The 13525-nt window shown below is 44.7% G+C and overlaps 1 protein-coding gene across 6 annotated transcripts in view; it reads left to right on the plus strand.

The window, feature by feature from the left end:
- Positions 1–13525, plus strand: part of GALNS (galactosamine (N-acetyl)-6-sulfatase) — a 71990-nt gene that overhangs the window by 28551 nt on the left and 29914 nt on the right. For all 6 annotated transcript variants that reach the window (XR_002325073.2, XM_078149380.1, XM_020989152.2 and 3 more), the window contains exons 10-11: positions 1083–1219; positions 2667–2769. Coding sequence is in view for 5 of the 6 variants with exons in the window: in XM_078149380.1 (XP_078005506.1) it covers positions 1083–1219; positions 2667–2769 (240 nt within the window). In the remaining variant the exon portion in view is untranslated. The remainder of the gene's footprint in view (positions 1–1082; positions 1220–2666; positions 2770–13525) is intronic.

The following is a 13525-nucleotide window of genomic DNA, read 5'->3' on the forward strand; positions in this document are numbered from 1 at the left end:
ATGTTGATCCCGACGAGGTTGCTACCTTGTTAAATAATCGGCCCCTGTCCAAACTACAGGTGGATTAATGGGCCAAGCTAGGCTGTGGATGGTCATTTCATTATAAAGTATTGGCTGTTGGCCAAAATATGTCAAGCTACCCCTTTCGTAAAATCATCTTCTTTCCCTCCTTTCACAGGGATTAATGCAGTTCAGGCTTTCTGAGGCTGCCCTGGAGACCTCGGGGGGAGGCTCTTCTCTCTCTGTCTTTACTCATGACTCGGCTTCTAGATTCTCACTCTTCCTTTTGCACACCTGTGCCCTCCTGGGAAAGGAAAGCCAGGGGCCTGTAGAAACCTGCAGTTAGACAAAGAAGGGTTGGGTGGGGGCAGGGAGCCAGAAAAAGATTGGGGGTGCAGGATGTACAGTGAAATGTCTCCCAGGAAATTGGGCCTTTTCATCCCAATGCCCAAAGTCCAGAGACCTGAGGGTCCAGCTCTGACATGGAGTTATTTGTCCTGTAGCATTCCCAGTCCAGAAGAGTCTCAAGGCACACGGGTTTGCCCTAGGGGAGGCAAGACCAGCGGTACATTCCATAGTCCTGAGGGCCAGCCTTCACTGGCCCTGAAAGAGACCCAAATTTAGGAACCCATTGGCCTTCAGAGGTCCTATTCAGATCCCCAGGAACCAGGCCAGGCTTGGGATGGGGGATGGGAGCTCTTCAAAATGGGATTCTTCCCCTAAGACTGAGTCAGAATAGGATCTGTCTCTGGAGGAGGGTGAAATAGTGGGTCACGTGCTGTGTGCGGACCCTCAGCATGGCATTGGCAACATAGGTGCTTCGCAAAGGCCTGTTCAGTGCTGTAGGCAGCTTTCAAACAGGCTCCCTTAGAAACAGTAGAGAGAGGAGTGAGTGAGTGTGTGTGTGTATCTGTGTGTGCGTGTGCACATGTGTGTGTGTGTGTGTGTGTGTGTGTGTGTGTGTGTGTGTGTGCACGTGCTCAGCCGTGACAGGGCTGAGCTGGTGGGATGCCCCCCTCCCGCTGCCTGGGTCAGGACAGTATGCCCTTGGGTTTCTCATATTGTTTCCTGGTCGATTTCAGGTGAGTCACCAGCTGGGGAATGTGATGGATCTCTTCACCACCAGCCTGTCCCTTGCGGGCCTGCAGCCTCCGGGAGACCGGGAGATTGACGGCATTGACCTTCTCCCAGCCATTACACAGGGCAAGCTGATTGACAGGTTAGTTACAGACAGAAGGGCGCTCTGAACCCCCATTCACGTCCCCTCCCCCTGCCAGCCCGGCCGCCCCGGCTCTTGAAGTGGTACAGAACTGAGGCTTTAAAATCCCATCTGGTGACTGTGACTTTAGAAAAAGGAATCGTTCCTACGCCGGGCAGATGAATGAGGCTGAGAGGAGAGGGAGGTGGCTTGTAGGATGAGAGCGCTGGGATTTTCAGGCACAAAACAGATTGGCAGTAATGAGTCCCTGGGCTGCTGCTGGCATCAGGGGTTGTGTGCAAACCTGGTGGAGTGTGTAAGTGTGGAGTTTAACCAGGGAAGTCTTGAGACAGTGGGGGTAGAGAGGAAAGTGCATTGCCTTCTCTTGGACCTTGTCTGCTTCTGGTATCCAAAAAAGCCTGGTTGGTGTCAGGGTTATTGAGCCAAAGCTTCGTTATTGCTGTGGCTGTTTGCTCTGTGACAGACACCTCCCAGCACCCTTGGTTTCTGCTTCACCCCGGGCAGTTGTTTAGACTCACTTCTTAGCTGTAAATGTAAGAAAGAGGGGTAAGGGAAACCACAGACAGATTTCAAGCAACCTTGTGATTAAAGTTTTTCAAGGCAATTCTATTCACAAAAATTCCTTGAACACTGGTGCCTAATGCTGTGTTTGGAGCTCTTGTCTAAATTTTTATTCGTCCAGAGCCTAAATTCTTTTTTCCCTAGGACCTGTGAGACTGTGCTAATTTGCCCAGCAGGAATTATTTGAACAGAGAATCAGTTCTCAGGCAGCTTTTGGAGGACCATGAATTTGAAAGCTGAGGATGAGATAGGGCAGAGAGCCAGCTCTGAGCAGGGGAAATTAGAGTACTTTCACTGGGTGTGTGGGCTAGGAAGGATTTTGCACTTTTTTTAATGCTTATTTACCCTCTGTTAAAATTCCAGGTTGGGAAAGGGGAGAGACCCACAATGCCTTGTTTAATTGTGGGGGAGGCACATAAGCAGCTCAGCATCCTAACTAATTCTGCCTAGTTCTTCCGTTGCTCGGCTCACCCGTCTGGTGCTGCCACACACGGGAGGCCGGCATCCGCTGCTTTGTGTATCTGTCTCTACCCGGCGTTACTCCAGACCCCTCACTCTTGTGAGATGGTTTGTTGAGTTCTGTTAAAAACAACAGCAACAATAACACGCCAGAGCCGAGTAGCACCGAGGTCAGCAGCCACTCCTGCCTCCGTTGTATCATATTCCATTTTCACCCAGTATGACCCCAACCTGATGAATGTCCTTTTAAAATGTTCATTGAAAATCCAGTGTTGCAGGCTATTAGCAGGCCGCCTGGCTTTGCTCTGTCTTTGAACCAGGAAGTCGCTTCCATTAAGGTATTGTCCTGTGGCTGAATCATTTTATCCTCTTTCCTTCTCTTTTATCCCCTCCCCCACATCCCCATCCCATTCTCTTTCTGTGACAGGCCCATCTTCTATTACCGTGGCAACGAAATGATGGCGATCAGGGTGGGACTGTACAAGGCTCACTACTGGACTTGGAGCAACTCGTGGGAAGAGTTCAGTGAGGTAGCCGCCCTCTGCTGGGGTTGCATGCTTTCATCTCGGGGAGCCACTGATCGACTGACCCAACCACTTGAAGAACTGGGCAGATAGACTGGGAGGGCCTTAGGCAAAATGCTGTGCTGGGCCTCATTCCATGCCTTCCTCCTCCTGACCCTTAATCTAATAGGAAATTCTTGGGGAAAAGCTTTATTTATTTGTGCTGCCACCACTCAAAGGTCTTATGTGGAGGGAGGGGATCCTAGCATCATAGATCTGGGGCTGGGAGGGGCTCGGAGGCCATCTTAACCAACCCACTCATTTTACAGAAGGAGAAACTGAGACCAAGGAGGTAAGTGACATGGCCAGCATCACCCAGGTCATCACCCTCAGAGGCAGAGTTTAATCTGGTCCTCTCGCTCCAGACCCAGTGTGCTTTCCATGGTCCGTGCTGTCTCCTGATAGGGTATCCTGCCTCTCCCTGTTTTCCCCCACCTCATCCCTGTGTGTCATTCACATGGTTCTCAGGCCGGGCGGAGAGAATGCAAGAAACTGCTTTGATTCCACGTCAGGGAAGTCTGTGTGAGCAATTCTGAGAACACTAGTGTCACTGCCTTCCGAGGCCTCCTTTCTGTCCCTTCCCCTGCTCCAAGAAGTCGCCTTTCTCCTTGTCATCCTGTTCCTGGGCCAGCCTTGCCTGCGCGCCCTCCCGCCTGGCTCCTTCTCCAGGCACAGCCCCCAGGGCCCGGAGGAGCTGCAGCCCTTTGCTCCCTCTTCTGCCCTTGGGCCTCACTTCTACAAGTATTTCGGACTCTGCTGGAAACATTGGGCACATCTGCCTCTCCTGAGGCATCTCATGTCTTCAGCCCCAAATTCAGCCAGGACTTCTGGCTCATTCCTGCTTCTCATTTTCAGTCCTCATTCTTCCTGCGACAAAGTTCCCAATTCCTCCTCTTCTCCAGCTCATTTCCAGATGCAGCTTTTCTTTCCCCATCATCACAGCGACTCTGAAACATTTACAGTTGTTCTGCTTGAGCCACATCACAGACAGTACAATTGGAAGACTACCCTTTCAGTATTTTAATTTATTAGTATTACTGATAAAAAGTGTAATATGTAGCAGCATGCTAATAGGATGTAGGTAGCACTTTCAGGTGTACTATGCCCTTTCCAAATTTTCTCTCATTTGATCCTCGCACCGTCCTGGAAGGTGGTGGTGTTGTCTGGCCTCAGACACTTACTATACCCCATGTCACCCTGGACGAGTCACTTAACCCCTTTTGCCTCAGTTTCCTCATCGGTCAAATGAGCTGGAGAAGGAAATAGCAAACCCCTCCAGCATCTTTGCCAATTACAGATGAGAAAACTGAGAGTGACAGGAGGTAGTTGGTGTCACAGGGGAGAGAGTGCTTGGTTTGGAATCAGGAAGACTCCTTTTCCTGAGCTTAATTCTGGCTTCAGACACTTCCTAGCTGTGTGACCCTGGGCAAGTCATTTCACTTCTGTTTATCTCAGTTTCCTCAACTGTAAAATGGGAATAATAACATCACCGACCTCTCAGGGTTGTTGCGAGGATCCAGTGAGATAATTTGTGAACTGCTTAGCACGGAGCCTGACACACGGTAGCTACTTAATGAATGCTAGATGTTGTTGTTAGAGAAGTGAATGAGTTGCCTAGGGTCTCACACAGAGTTAGTAAATATCTGAGGCAGGGCTTAAACCCAGGCCTTCCGGGCTCCACGTGTAGCACAGATGTGCTGAGAGTGCTCCTCATTGCTAGCTCATCTCCATCTTTCTTTTCCTGTGTATTGTGCTGTTTTTCCCGTTCGTCTCCTTGCCTCTTTCTACCTTCACTCATTCTTCCTCTGACCTCTTCATGCTTTCTCTCTCTCTCTCTCTCTCTCTTCTGTCTCTCCCCACTTCCTTTCTCTCTCTCTCTCTCCCTTTTTCCCTTCTTCCCTCTCCCTGTTTCTCTCCTTGTGTCTCTCTCTGTCTCTCCCTCCATCCTTCCCTTCCTCTCCCTCTTTCTCTGCCCCCAGTGAGTTCCCCTCCTCTTCCTTTTGTCCTCCTTATCCCTACCCTAGGTCTCCATTCCCTCGGCGCTCTTAGTTCTCATCAGCAGCTGCTCTTCATTTCTTTTGCTGGCTTTAAGGTTCTTAGATACAGTGAGACTTTATGAATTTGGCCTAATTGGGAGAAAGGGTGGTTTTAATTGAGGAGAGAGCTGAGTCACAGATTTTAGCTTCCTGGGGCCAGGAAGCCACTCTGGCTATGATCCTCATGGGAGGGGTGTTTTTGGCCCCAAAGATCTCAGGAGAGACAGCCCGGTCCTGGGGGCATCCTTTGCCACTGGGTTGGCTGTCAGTATTCCTCAGTAGTCCTGGTCTGTCTGCTACTTGCTCTGCCTCCCAGACACCCAGGAAATGTCCTCCCTGGAAGAAGGTAGGGACCTTGTGTGTACTTGGTTCTGTTATGAGCATGAACCCTGTTGGGTTTCCAGCCACATCTATCTCTTCATCAGATGACCTGGCCTCTCCCTGGAGAAAGATGAAGTTTACACATTGCAAGCTAACTCATCTTACTTGTTTCACCCTTGAGACCCTTTCTGCATCTTCACCATCTTCCTTGTTCTAGTGCAGGGTGAGATGAGGCCTTTTTCCCAGACAAGGCCAAATTATTCAGTCTACCCTTGGCCCCATCCCTTCCAGCCACCTCCAGGACCTTAACCCCTAAAGAATTCCCCTTTCTCATCTTCCTTCTGTTCCTTCACTGCTTACAAATATGTTCCTGTCTTCCTTGTTCTGAGAGATACCTTTCCTTGGACATGTCGTCTTTTCTGCTAAACTTCTAGATGTAGTCACCTTAGGAGGTAATGGTGTTGGCGGGGAACAGGGCTGCCTAATTGCTAAATCCAATGTTTTCTTAATCCTTATCTTCTGATATTTCGGTAGCGTTCAACACTTGGCCACCCCTTCCTTCGAGATCCTTTTTCCTTCCTTGCTTACAGTGACTTGCTTTTTCCTGTTTCTTGGGCTCCCAGGCCAACCATCCCTCAGGCTCCTTCCCTGACTCATCCTCCTCTTCCTCCAGCCTCCTGATATTGGGGTGTCTGTCCTCAGCCTTTTTCTCCTTGCCGCTGCACTGCCAGCTTTAAGATGAGAACAGTAACATTCGTAGGACCAGCCAGGAGGGGAGCTAGTTTAGTACCCCAGGTTTCATCTTTTTGTTGGTGATGAAGGTTGCAGCCCCTTAGTAACTGAGTATGTGATATGTTCTGTTGGATGTTTAAGCTCACAATGAGAGAAAAAAATGCAAAAGAAGGTAAGGTTGCCCTCCTGGCATGGGTTGGGGGCAGCGAGCATCAGAGGCTGTAGGAGTAGGGCCTCCCAGGGCTATCATGTAAATGTCAGGCATGTGTGTGCGTTTGTGTGCGCGCACGCGTGTGTACGCACACGCATCCATGTGCATCCTCTGCCACCCTCTCGCTCCCCTGGGGGTGTCTAAGTCTGTGAGGTCATCAGTGTGGTACCTCCTGGTGTGACAGCTTCTTCCACTGATAGAGATGGAACATTCTTCTGTAACTGAAACCTTAGAGAGTTAACGAGGCCCCCAAGAGGTCATGAGGCAGGATTCTACCACCTTGTGTCTCATCTAGCATGCATTTACCCACCTGTTTATTCTCCACCTCTTCCCCCAGTAGACTCTAAGCTCCTCAAAGGCAAGGGCTTTTTGGGTTTTGCCCTTGTATCCCTAGGACCTTAACCTGGGCCTCATCCATAGGAGGAGACATTTGGTAAAGATTTGTTGAATTGAATTGCACAAAATGGCATCTATCCATGTGACCTTCAGTTCTTCTCCCTGCCCCCACCTGACCCTCCTCCTAGCTCCCCTGTTTCCATCCATGGTTGACACTCAGATGCAAACCCTGCATCATCCAGGACACCTCCTTCCCCTTCACCCTGCATGTGTGGTCATCTGCAGAGTCCTGTCCATCCCGTCTCCACCCTTACTCCTTTTCTGCCATCCTATTCTTGGCCTTCATCACCTCTGACCTCCTAAACAGACTCTCTGCCTCCAGTATCTCCCTTCTCCTGTCCACCTTCACTGAGCTTGGCTACCAAAACACTCCTCAGGATGTACCACTTTTTCCTGGGCTTACACCCAAGTTTAGTGATTCCCTAATGCCTGTCTGATAGGATAAAAACCACAACCTTAGCCTAACATTTTAGACCTCCACAGTCTGGTTCCAGTCCATTTGTCCAGATGTATCTCCCATTGTTCTCCTCAGTGACTGTGTATTACAGAGTAACCCCTAACCTGTCCCCTTCTCACTCTGCCTACCTCTTTAGGCCATTGCTTGCAATACGCTCTATCCGCATCTCTGCACGCTGAACTCTTCTTCCTCTGAGGTCCAGCTCAGATACTGCTTGGTCCAGGAAACCTGCCCTGGGCCCTCAAGTTGAAAAATTACCCATTCTGCCCCAGATTTCCAGAAAAATGGCAAAAATTCCCAGACACTCTGTCTCAGTTTCCTCTTTATTTAGAAGGGTATGCTATTATTTTGTAAATTTCAAGTCCAAACATTTCTGAATTTTGAGAGTTCCTCATAAAAAACATCACTTCTGTTTCCATTTCCACATGTTTTTTGGGTCTTGGGTCGTAAGCCCAACCGGCTCGTGCTTTGCATTTGTACATTTCTCGCTGCATATTTGGTGACTAATTTGCAGGCCCTCTCACCATACGGTTGAGCCGTAAGTACACTGAGATGATTATACTCTCAGAAATGAAGCCGTGCATTAGGGGACCGCTTTGAATAATTTCTATAGCAGGATAATTGGTGCTGCAAGGTCATCATGGCCATAATTATTACAGCTATGTTATATTTTTTATTAGAACTGGTAAGCCCTCGGGGTGAAATAGATTTTTTTAAATGCCAGCAGCATCTGTGAATATGAAAACAAACATGTAAGTTCCCCAGTTGGGGCATGAATAGATTGGAAAGATGGGAGAGTGGAGGTAGTTGAAGTCATTGGGCCCAGACTGGATTTGGGACTTAATGATTTAGCACAAAGTGTCAATTTGGTGTGTCCCAGTGACACAGAAATATGATGCAGATTTGGATTTGTGTTCTGCAAGGACAAATTAATGCATTCAAACCACAGCCATACAAGTTAACCGCCTGTCTTAGGCAAACAAAGAATGAAGAGAATTTGTTCTGTTCTCCTCCCTCTTCCCACCAGGATAAAGTTGTTTACATGGCAGAGGGCTGGCTTGTTTCAGAAATGCATTTTATTTCTCCACATAGTATGAAAAAAAAAGCCTATTTTTCCACCTAAACACCCCCCAGAAGACACAAATCGGTGCAAACGTGCCTGTGTCCTTCTGACTCTGTGCAGAGCAGCAAGAACAGGGACCAGTTATTCATTTCAAAGATGCTCCTACTGTGAGCCAGTGGCAGCCGTGCAATTATGCAATATTTATTTCTTTCCAAGTCTTTGTTTAACTACTGGCTGATAAAAGTCAGCATTATACTGTACATCAGAGAAATGATTAAAAATTCATTTGATTTCCTGCAGTTTGTATCACATGTGGTTGATGGGGGTAAAATTGGAACACATTAGTGGACGGAATAGCCATTAACAACACGCAGAGGAGGCAGGAGCTGAAATTTGTTCCAATTCTTCTCATGTCTCCCAGACATTAATTACAGCTCTTGCATGGAAAAGATTTCAGAACACTGGCTATTTTACCATTCGGCTGTTTTTTTTTCTCCCTCCCTCTCATTTTCCTCCATTTTTCCCCTTTCACCAGACTTAATTGCTTCTGACTCCCATCCTTGTTACTGGTGGATCTGTTATCAATATTATTGATGGAGTTTAAGTTATCCTAGCAAAACGGGAGTGACCAGTTTCATGAGCTGATTTCATCACAAAGGAAGCTCGGTGCCTGCTTTTGTGGGACATCAGAACAGTGACCTGAAAACTTTATTTTTTTTAAAGGACAAAGTAGACACTTTGACTCTGTATCTCTAGCCAGGGAGCCAGTTAGTCAGAAAGAAACCTGAACCATCAGCTTAATTACATAGGTTTTCACCCCTTTGTATTTTGGCTTCTCTTGTCACTGACGAGATGATAATAGAAAGGAGATGTCAGCGAAGCATTTCCCAAGACCTTTAGGAAGAAGGCAGGAGTAGCTGAGGGTAAGATGGGGAATAGAGCTGAGAATGGCAGGGGAGATACCCCGGGGAAAGCAGGAGTAACAGAGAGGGAGAAGCAGAAGATGAGGATGGAAGAGAGTGTGTGTTCTTTTTTCCTATCTGGGAGTTGACACATGACTGAAAGTACCTACATTTTCTTTGCCTCCTTTGGGCCCTGTCTGCACCATTGACAAGTAAGACCCTTGAGGGCAGGGGGTTTTTTTTGGGGGGGGCAACTTTTGTTTTGCCCTATGCCTGGTACATAGTAAGAGCTTAATAAATGGTTTTTTGAGTGACTGACTGCTGTTATTTTCCACTAACTGTTATCTTTGGGCTACACATCTCTAGTAACTTCAAGAGGCCTCCTGTGAGTTGTCTGTCCTAAGAACAGGCTGCCCACAACGAGACGTTGTATTATGGGTGTGATCAGAGTAGGGCAGAGTATGAACCAGCCCCTGGTTGTCTTTACAGGTGTGGAGCCTTAATTTGGCCACATTTCTGTACTTATGAAGTTGGTTTTGGGCACCAAAGGATAGCACTTTCTAGGCAGCCCTATTTGAATATCATACTATTTAGAATTGGTAGTCACAACCCCGGATTATATAGCACTTCAAGGTTTATGTTATGATTTTCTCTTACTAGTACACTGAGTTGGTAGTACGCAGTATTATTATGCCCGCTTTGTGGTTGAAGAAACTGAGGTCTGATTGTCTTTGGTAACTCAGCTAATAAATTTCTTTTTATTTTTTTAAATTTTTTAACATTTTTATTTAAAGTTTTGAGTTCCAAATTCTGTCCCTCTCTCTCCCTCTCCTCCCCACTCTCTGAGACAGTAAGCAGTCAGATACAGGTTATACATGTGCCATTATGTAAAACATTTCCATATTAGTCATCTTGTACAAGACGACTCAAACAAAAGAAAAAAATGAAAGAAAGAAAGAAAGTGAAAATAGCATGCCTCAGTCTGTATTCAAACTATCAGTTCTTTCTCTGGGGGTGGATAGTATGCTTCATCTTTTGGGATTATATTGCTGAGAATAACTAAGTTAGTCACAGTTCTTCATCAAACAGTATTGCTGTTTCAGCTAGTAAATTCCAAACCTGGGATTTGAAGGTGGGTTTTCTAACAAGTCAAGTTCTCTTGTCAGTGCACCACAGCTGTTCCTCCCTATTGCTTCTTCTATTGAAGTATTTGTTAAATGCCTACTACGTGCAAGGCATTATTCTAGATGCTAGAGATAGGAGGATAGGAAATAGTCGCACCCTCAAGGAGTATTCTCTTAGAGGGAATCCACTAATAACAGAGATGAGTAAACCCAAAGTATACACAAAGTAAGTTGCATGGCTAATATGGAAATATGTTTTTACATGATCTCACATGTCTAATCAAAATCAAATTGCCTTCTCGAGGTTGGAGAAGGGTAGGAGGAAGGCAGAGAATTTGGAACTCAAAATTAAAAAAAAAAAGATTGTTTTTTCCACTTAATCATATTTTATTTTTTCCAATTATATGTAAAGATAGTTTTCAACATTCAGTTTTATAAGATTTTGAGTTCCAAATTTTTTTCGCCCTCCTCTCCCCCTCCCCAAGATGGCAAGCAGTCTGATATAGACTATACTTGTACAGTCATATTAAACATGTTTCCGCATTAGTCATGTTGTGAAAAAAGAATCAGAACAAAAGGGGAAAATCACAAGACAGAAAAAACAACCCAAAGAAAGAGAAAATGCTTCGATCTGCATTCAGACTCTGTAGTTCTTTCTCTGGATGTGTACAGCATTTTCCATCATGAGTCTTTTGGAATTGCCTTAGATCATTGCATGGCTGAGAAGAGCCAAGTATCAAAGTCGGTCATTGCACAGTGTTGTTGTTACTACATACAACGTGTTCCTGGTTCTGCTCGCTTCACTCAGCATCAGTTCATGTAAGTCTTCCCAGGTTTTCCTGAAACCTGTCTGCTCATCGTTTCTTGTAGAATAATAGTATTCCGTTATGTTCATATATCACAGCTTGTTCAGCTACTCCTCAGTTGATGGGCATCCCCTCCATTTCCAATTCTTTGCCACCACAAAAAGAGCTGCTAATGATATTTTTGTACATGTGGGTCCTTTCCCCTCTTTTATTATCTCTTTGGGATACAGCCCTAGTAGTAGTAGTAATGCTGGATCAAAGGGTATGCACAGTTTTATAGACCTTTGGGCATAGTTCTAAATTGCTCTCCAGAGCAGTTGGATCAGTTCATAACTCTACCAACAATGCGTTAGTGTTCCAATTTTCCCACATGTTCTCCAACATTTATCATTTTATTTTTTTGTCATATTAGCCAATTAGATAGGTATGAAGTGGTACCTCAGAGTTGTTTTAATTGGCATTTCTGTAATCAATAGTGATTTAGAGCATTTTTTCATATGACTGTAGATAGCTTTAATTTCTTCATCTGAGAAAGGTCTGTTCATATTTTTTGTCCATTTATCAATTGGGGCATGACTTATATTCTTACAAATTTGACTCAGTTCACTAGATATTTTAAAAATGAGGCCTTTATCAGAGATACTGGTTGTAAAATTTTCCCCCAGTTTTCTGATTTCCTTTGAATCTTGGTTGCCTTGGCCTTGTTTATGGAAAACCTTTTTTATTTCATATAATCAAAATTATCCATTTTGCATTTCATAATGTTCCCTATCTCTTATTTAGTCATAAATTCTTCTCTTCTACGTAGGTAAACTATTCCTTGTGCTTCTAATTTGCTGATGGTATCATCCTTTAAGTCTAAATCATATACCCACTTTGACTTTATCTTTGTATAAGGTATAACATGTTGGTCTATGCCTATTTTCTGCCATACTCTTTTCCAGTTTTCCCAACAGTTTTTGTCAAACAGTGAGTTCTGATCCCAGAAGCTGGGGTCTTTGGGTTTATCAGACAGTAAATTGCTATGGTCATTGACTGCTGTGTCTTGTGCACCTAACCTGTTCCACTGATCCACCACCCTATTTCTTAGCCAGATTATGGTGATTGCTGCTTTATAGTATAGTTTTAGATCTGGTGTGGCTAGGCCACCTTCCATTGGCTTTTCGTTAATTTCCTTGATATTCTTGACATTTTGTTCTTTCAGATGAAATTTGTTATTATTTTTTCTAGCTCTATCAAATAATTTTTTGGTAGTTTGATTGGTATGGCACTTAATAAGTAAATTAATTGAAGTAGAATTGAATCATATATAATAATCATTTGTAATCAGTAGTAATAATCAATATAATAATCATTTTTATTATATTAGCTCGGCCTACCCATGAGCAACTGATATTTTTCAGTTATTTAGATTTGACTTTATTTGTATGAAAAGTGTTTTGTAATTGTGTTCATAGAGTTCTTGGGTTTGTCTTGGCAGGTAGACTCTCACATATTTTATATTGCTTGCAGTTATTTTAAATGGAATTTCTCTTTCTATCTCTTGCTGCTGGGCTTTGTTGATAACATATAGAAATGTTGGTGATTTGTGTGAATTTATTTTATATCCTGCAACTTTGCTAAAGTTGTTAACTATTTCAAGTAGTGTTTTAGTTGATTCTCTAAGTATGCCATCGTATCGTCTAATCAAAGAGTGATAGCTTTGTTTCCTCATTGTCTATTCTAATTCCTTCCATTTCTTTTTCTTCTTTTATTGCTAAAGCTAACATTTCTAGTACGATATTGAATGACGGTGGTTAAAAAAAATTTTGCATGTACTTGGAAAATATCTAATAAAATAAGTAAAAAGAATTTTAAAAAGAATAAAGCATGGCAAAGTAATTTTAAGAGGGAAAGAACCTTGTGGAAATGAATCCTTATTGGTTGGTTGATTTGTAATGCATGGTAGCACCTGAGGTAGCTTTGAAGGAAGCTAGAGGCAAGGAAAGAGTACATAGTAGGTGCTTAATGAGCATTTGTTTAATTTAATATTTGCTATACCAGGTTTCCAGTGCAGCCAAATAATTTGGAGTTTGTTTTTTTAATAAAATTTGATCTGTACTGTCGGGCGGGGAGAGGTGGGGCGGGAGGGGAGAGGGGCACCTGACAGCATCTTTAATCCAAGAGAAAGACAAGCATCCTTCTCCTGAAAGTCAGATCTAAGCCTCCTCCTGCAGCATTCTTTGCCTTGTAATGTCTAGTATGCACTTGGTCCGATTAGCCAGATTTCCAGTTTGCAGGTTGATGTCACTGACTGCTTTGTGCCTCTAAGCAAGGGCTGCTGTGTCCATAAAAGGTTCCTCTCTTCTCCCCTCTGCCTGTCTGTTTCTCCCCCTCCTTCCTTCTGAGGACACCATTGTTCTCATGTAAAATGCCAAAGGGGTTATTCCTGCTCCAGTCTATTTGGATTGCCCTTCTCCTCCACATCCAGGGATCAATAAACTCGAGGAGTGAAGGGGGGAGAGGAGGGAGCCGTGAAGTCAAGTATAGCCTCACAAATAATGACATTTGATTGTGGTCCTCGGAGCCTGCCAGGCAGCCATCGATCCCTTCTGCTTGAGAGCCGATAGAGACTTTTCAATTCACCCCCTTTTTCCAGGCCCTTCCAGACAGTTAACACATTAGAAGCGATTTTT

The sequence above is a fragment of the Phascolarctos cinereus genome, unplaced genomic scaffold, assembly GCF_003287225.1.
Source record: "Phascolarctos cinereus isolate Bilbo 61053 unplaced genomic scaffold, phaCin_HiC Scaffold_2;HRSCAF=192, whole genome shotgun sequence".
NCBI classification, from domain to species: domain Eukaryota; kingdom Metazoa; phylum Chordata; class Mammalia; order Diprotodontia; family Phascolarctidae; genus Phascolarctos; species Phascolarctos cinereus.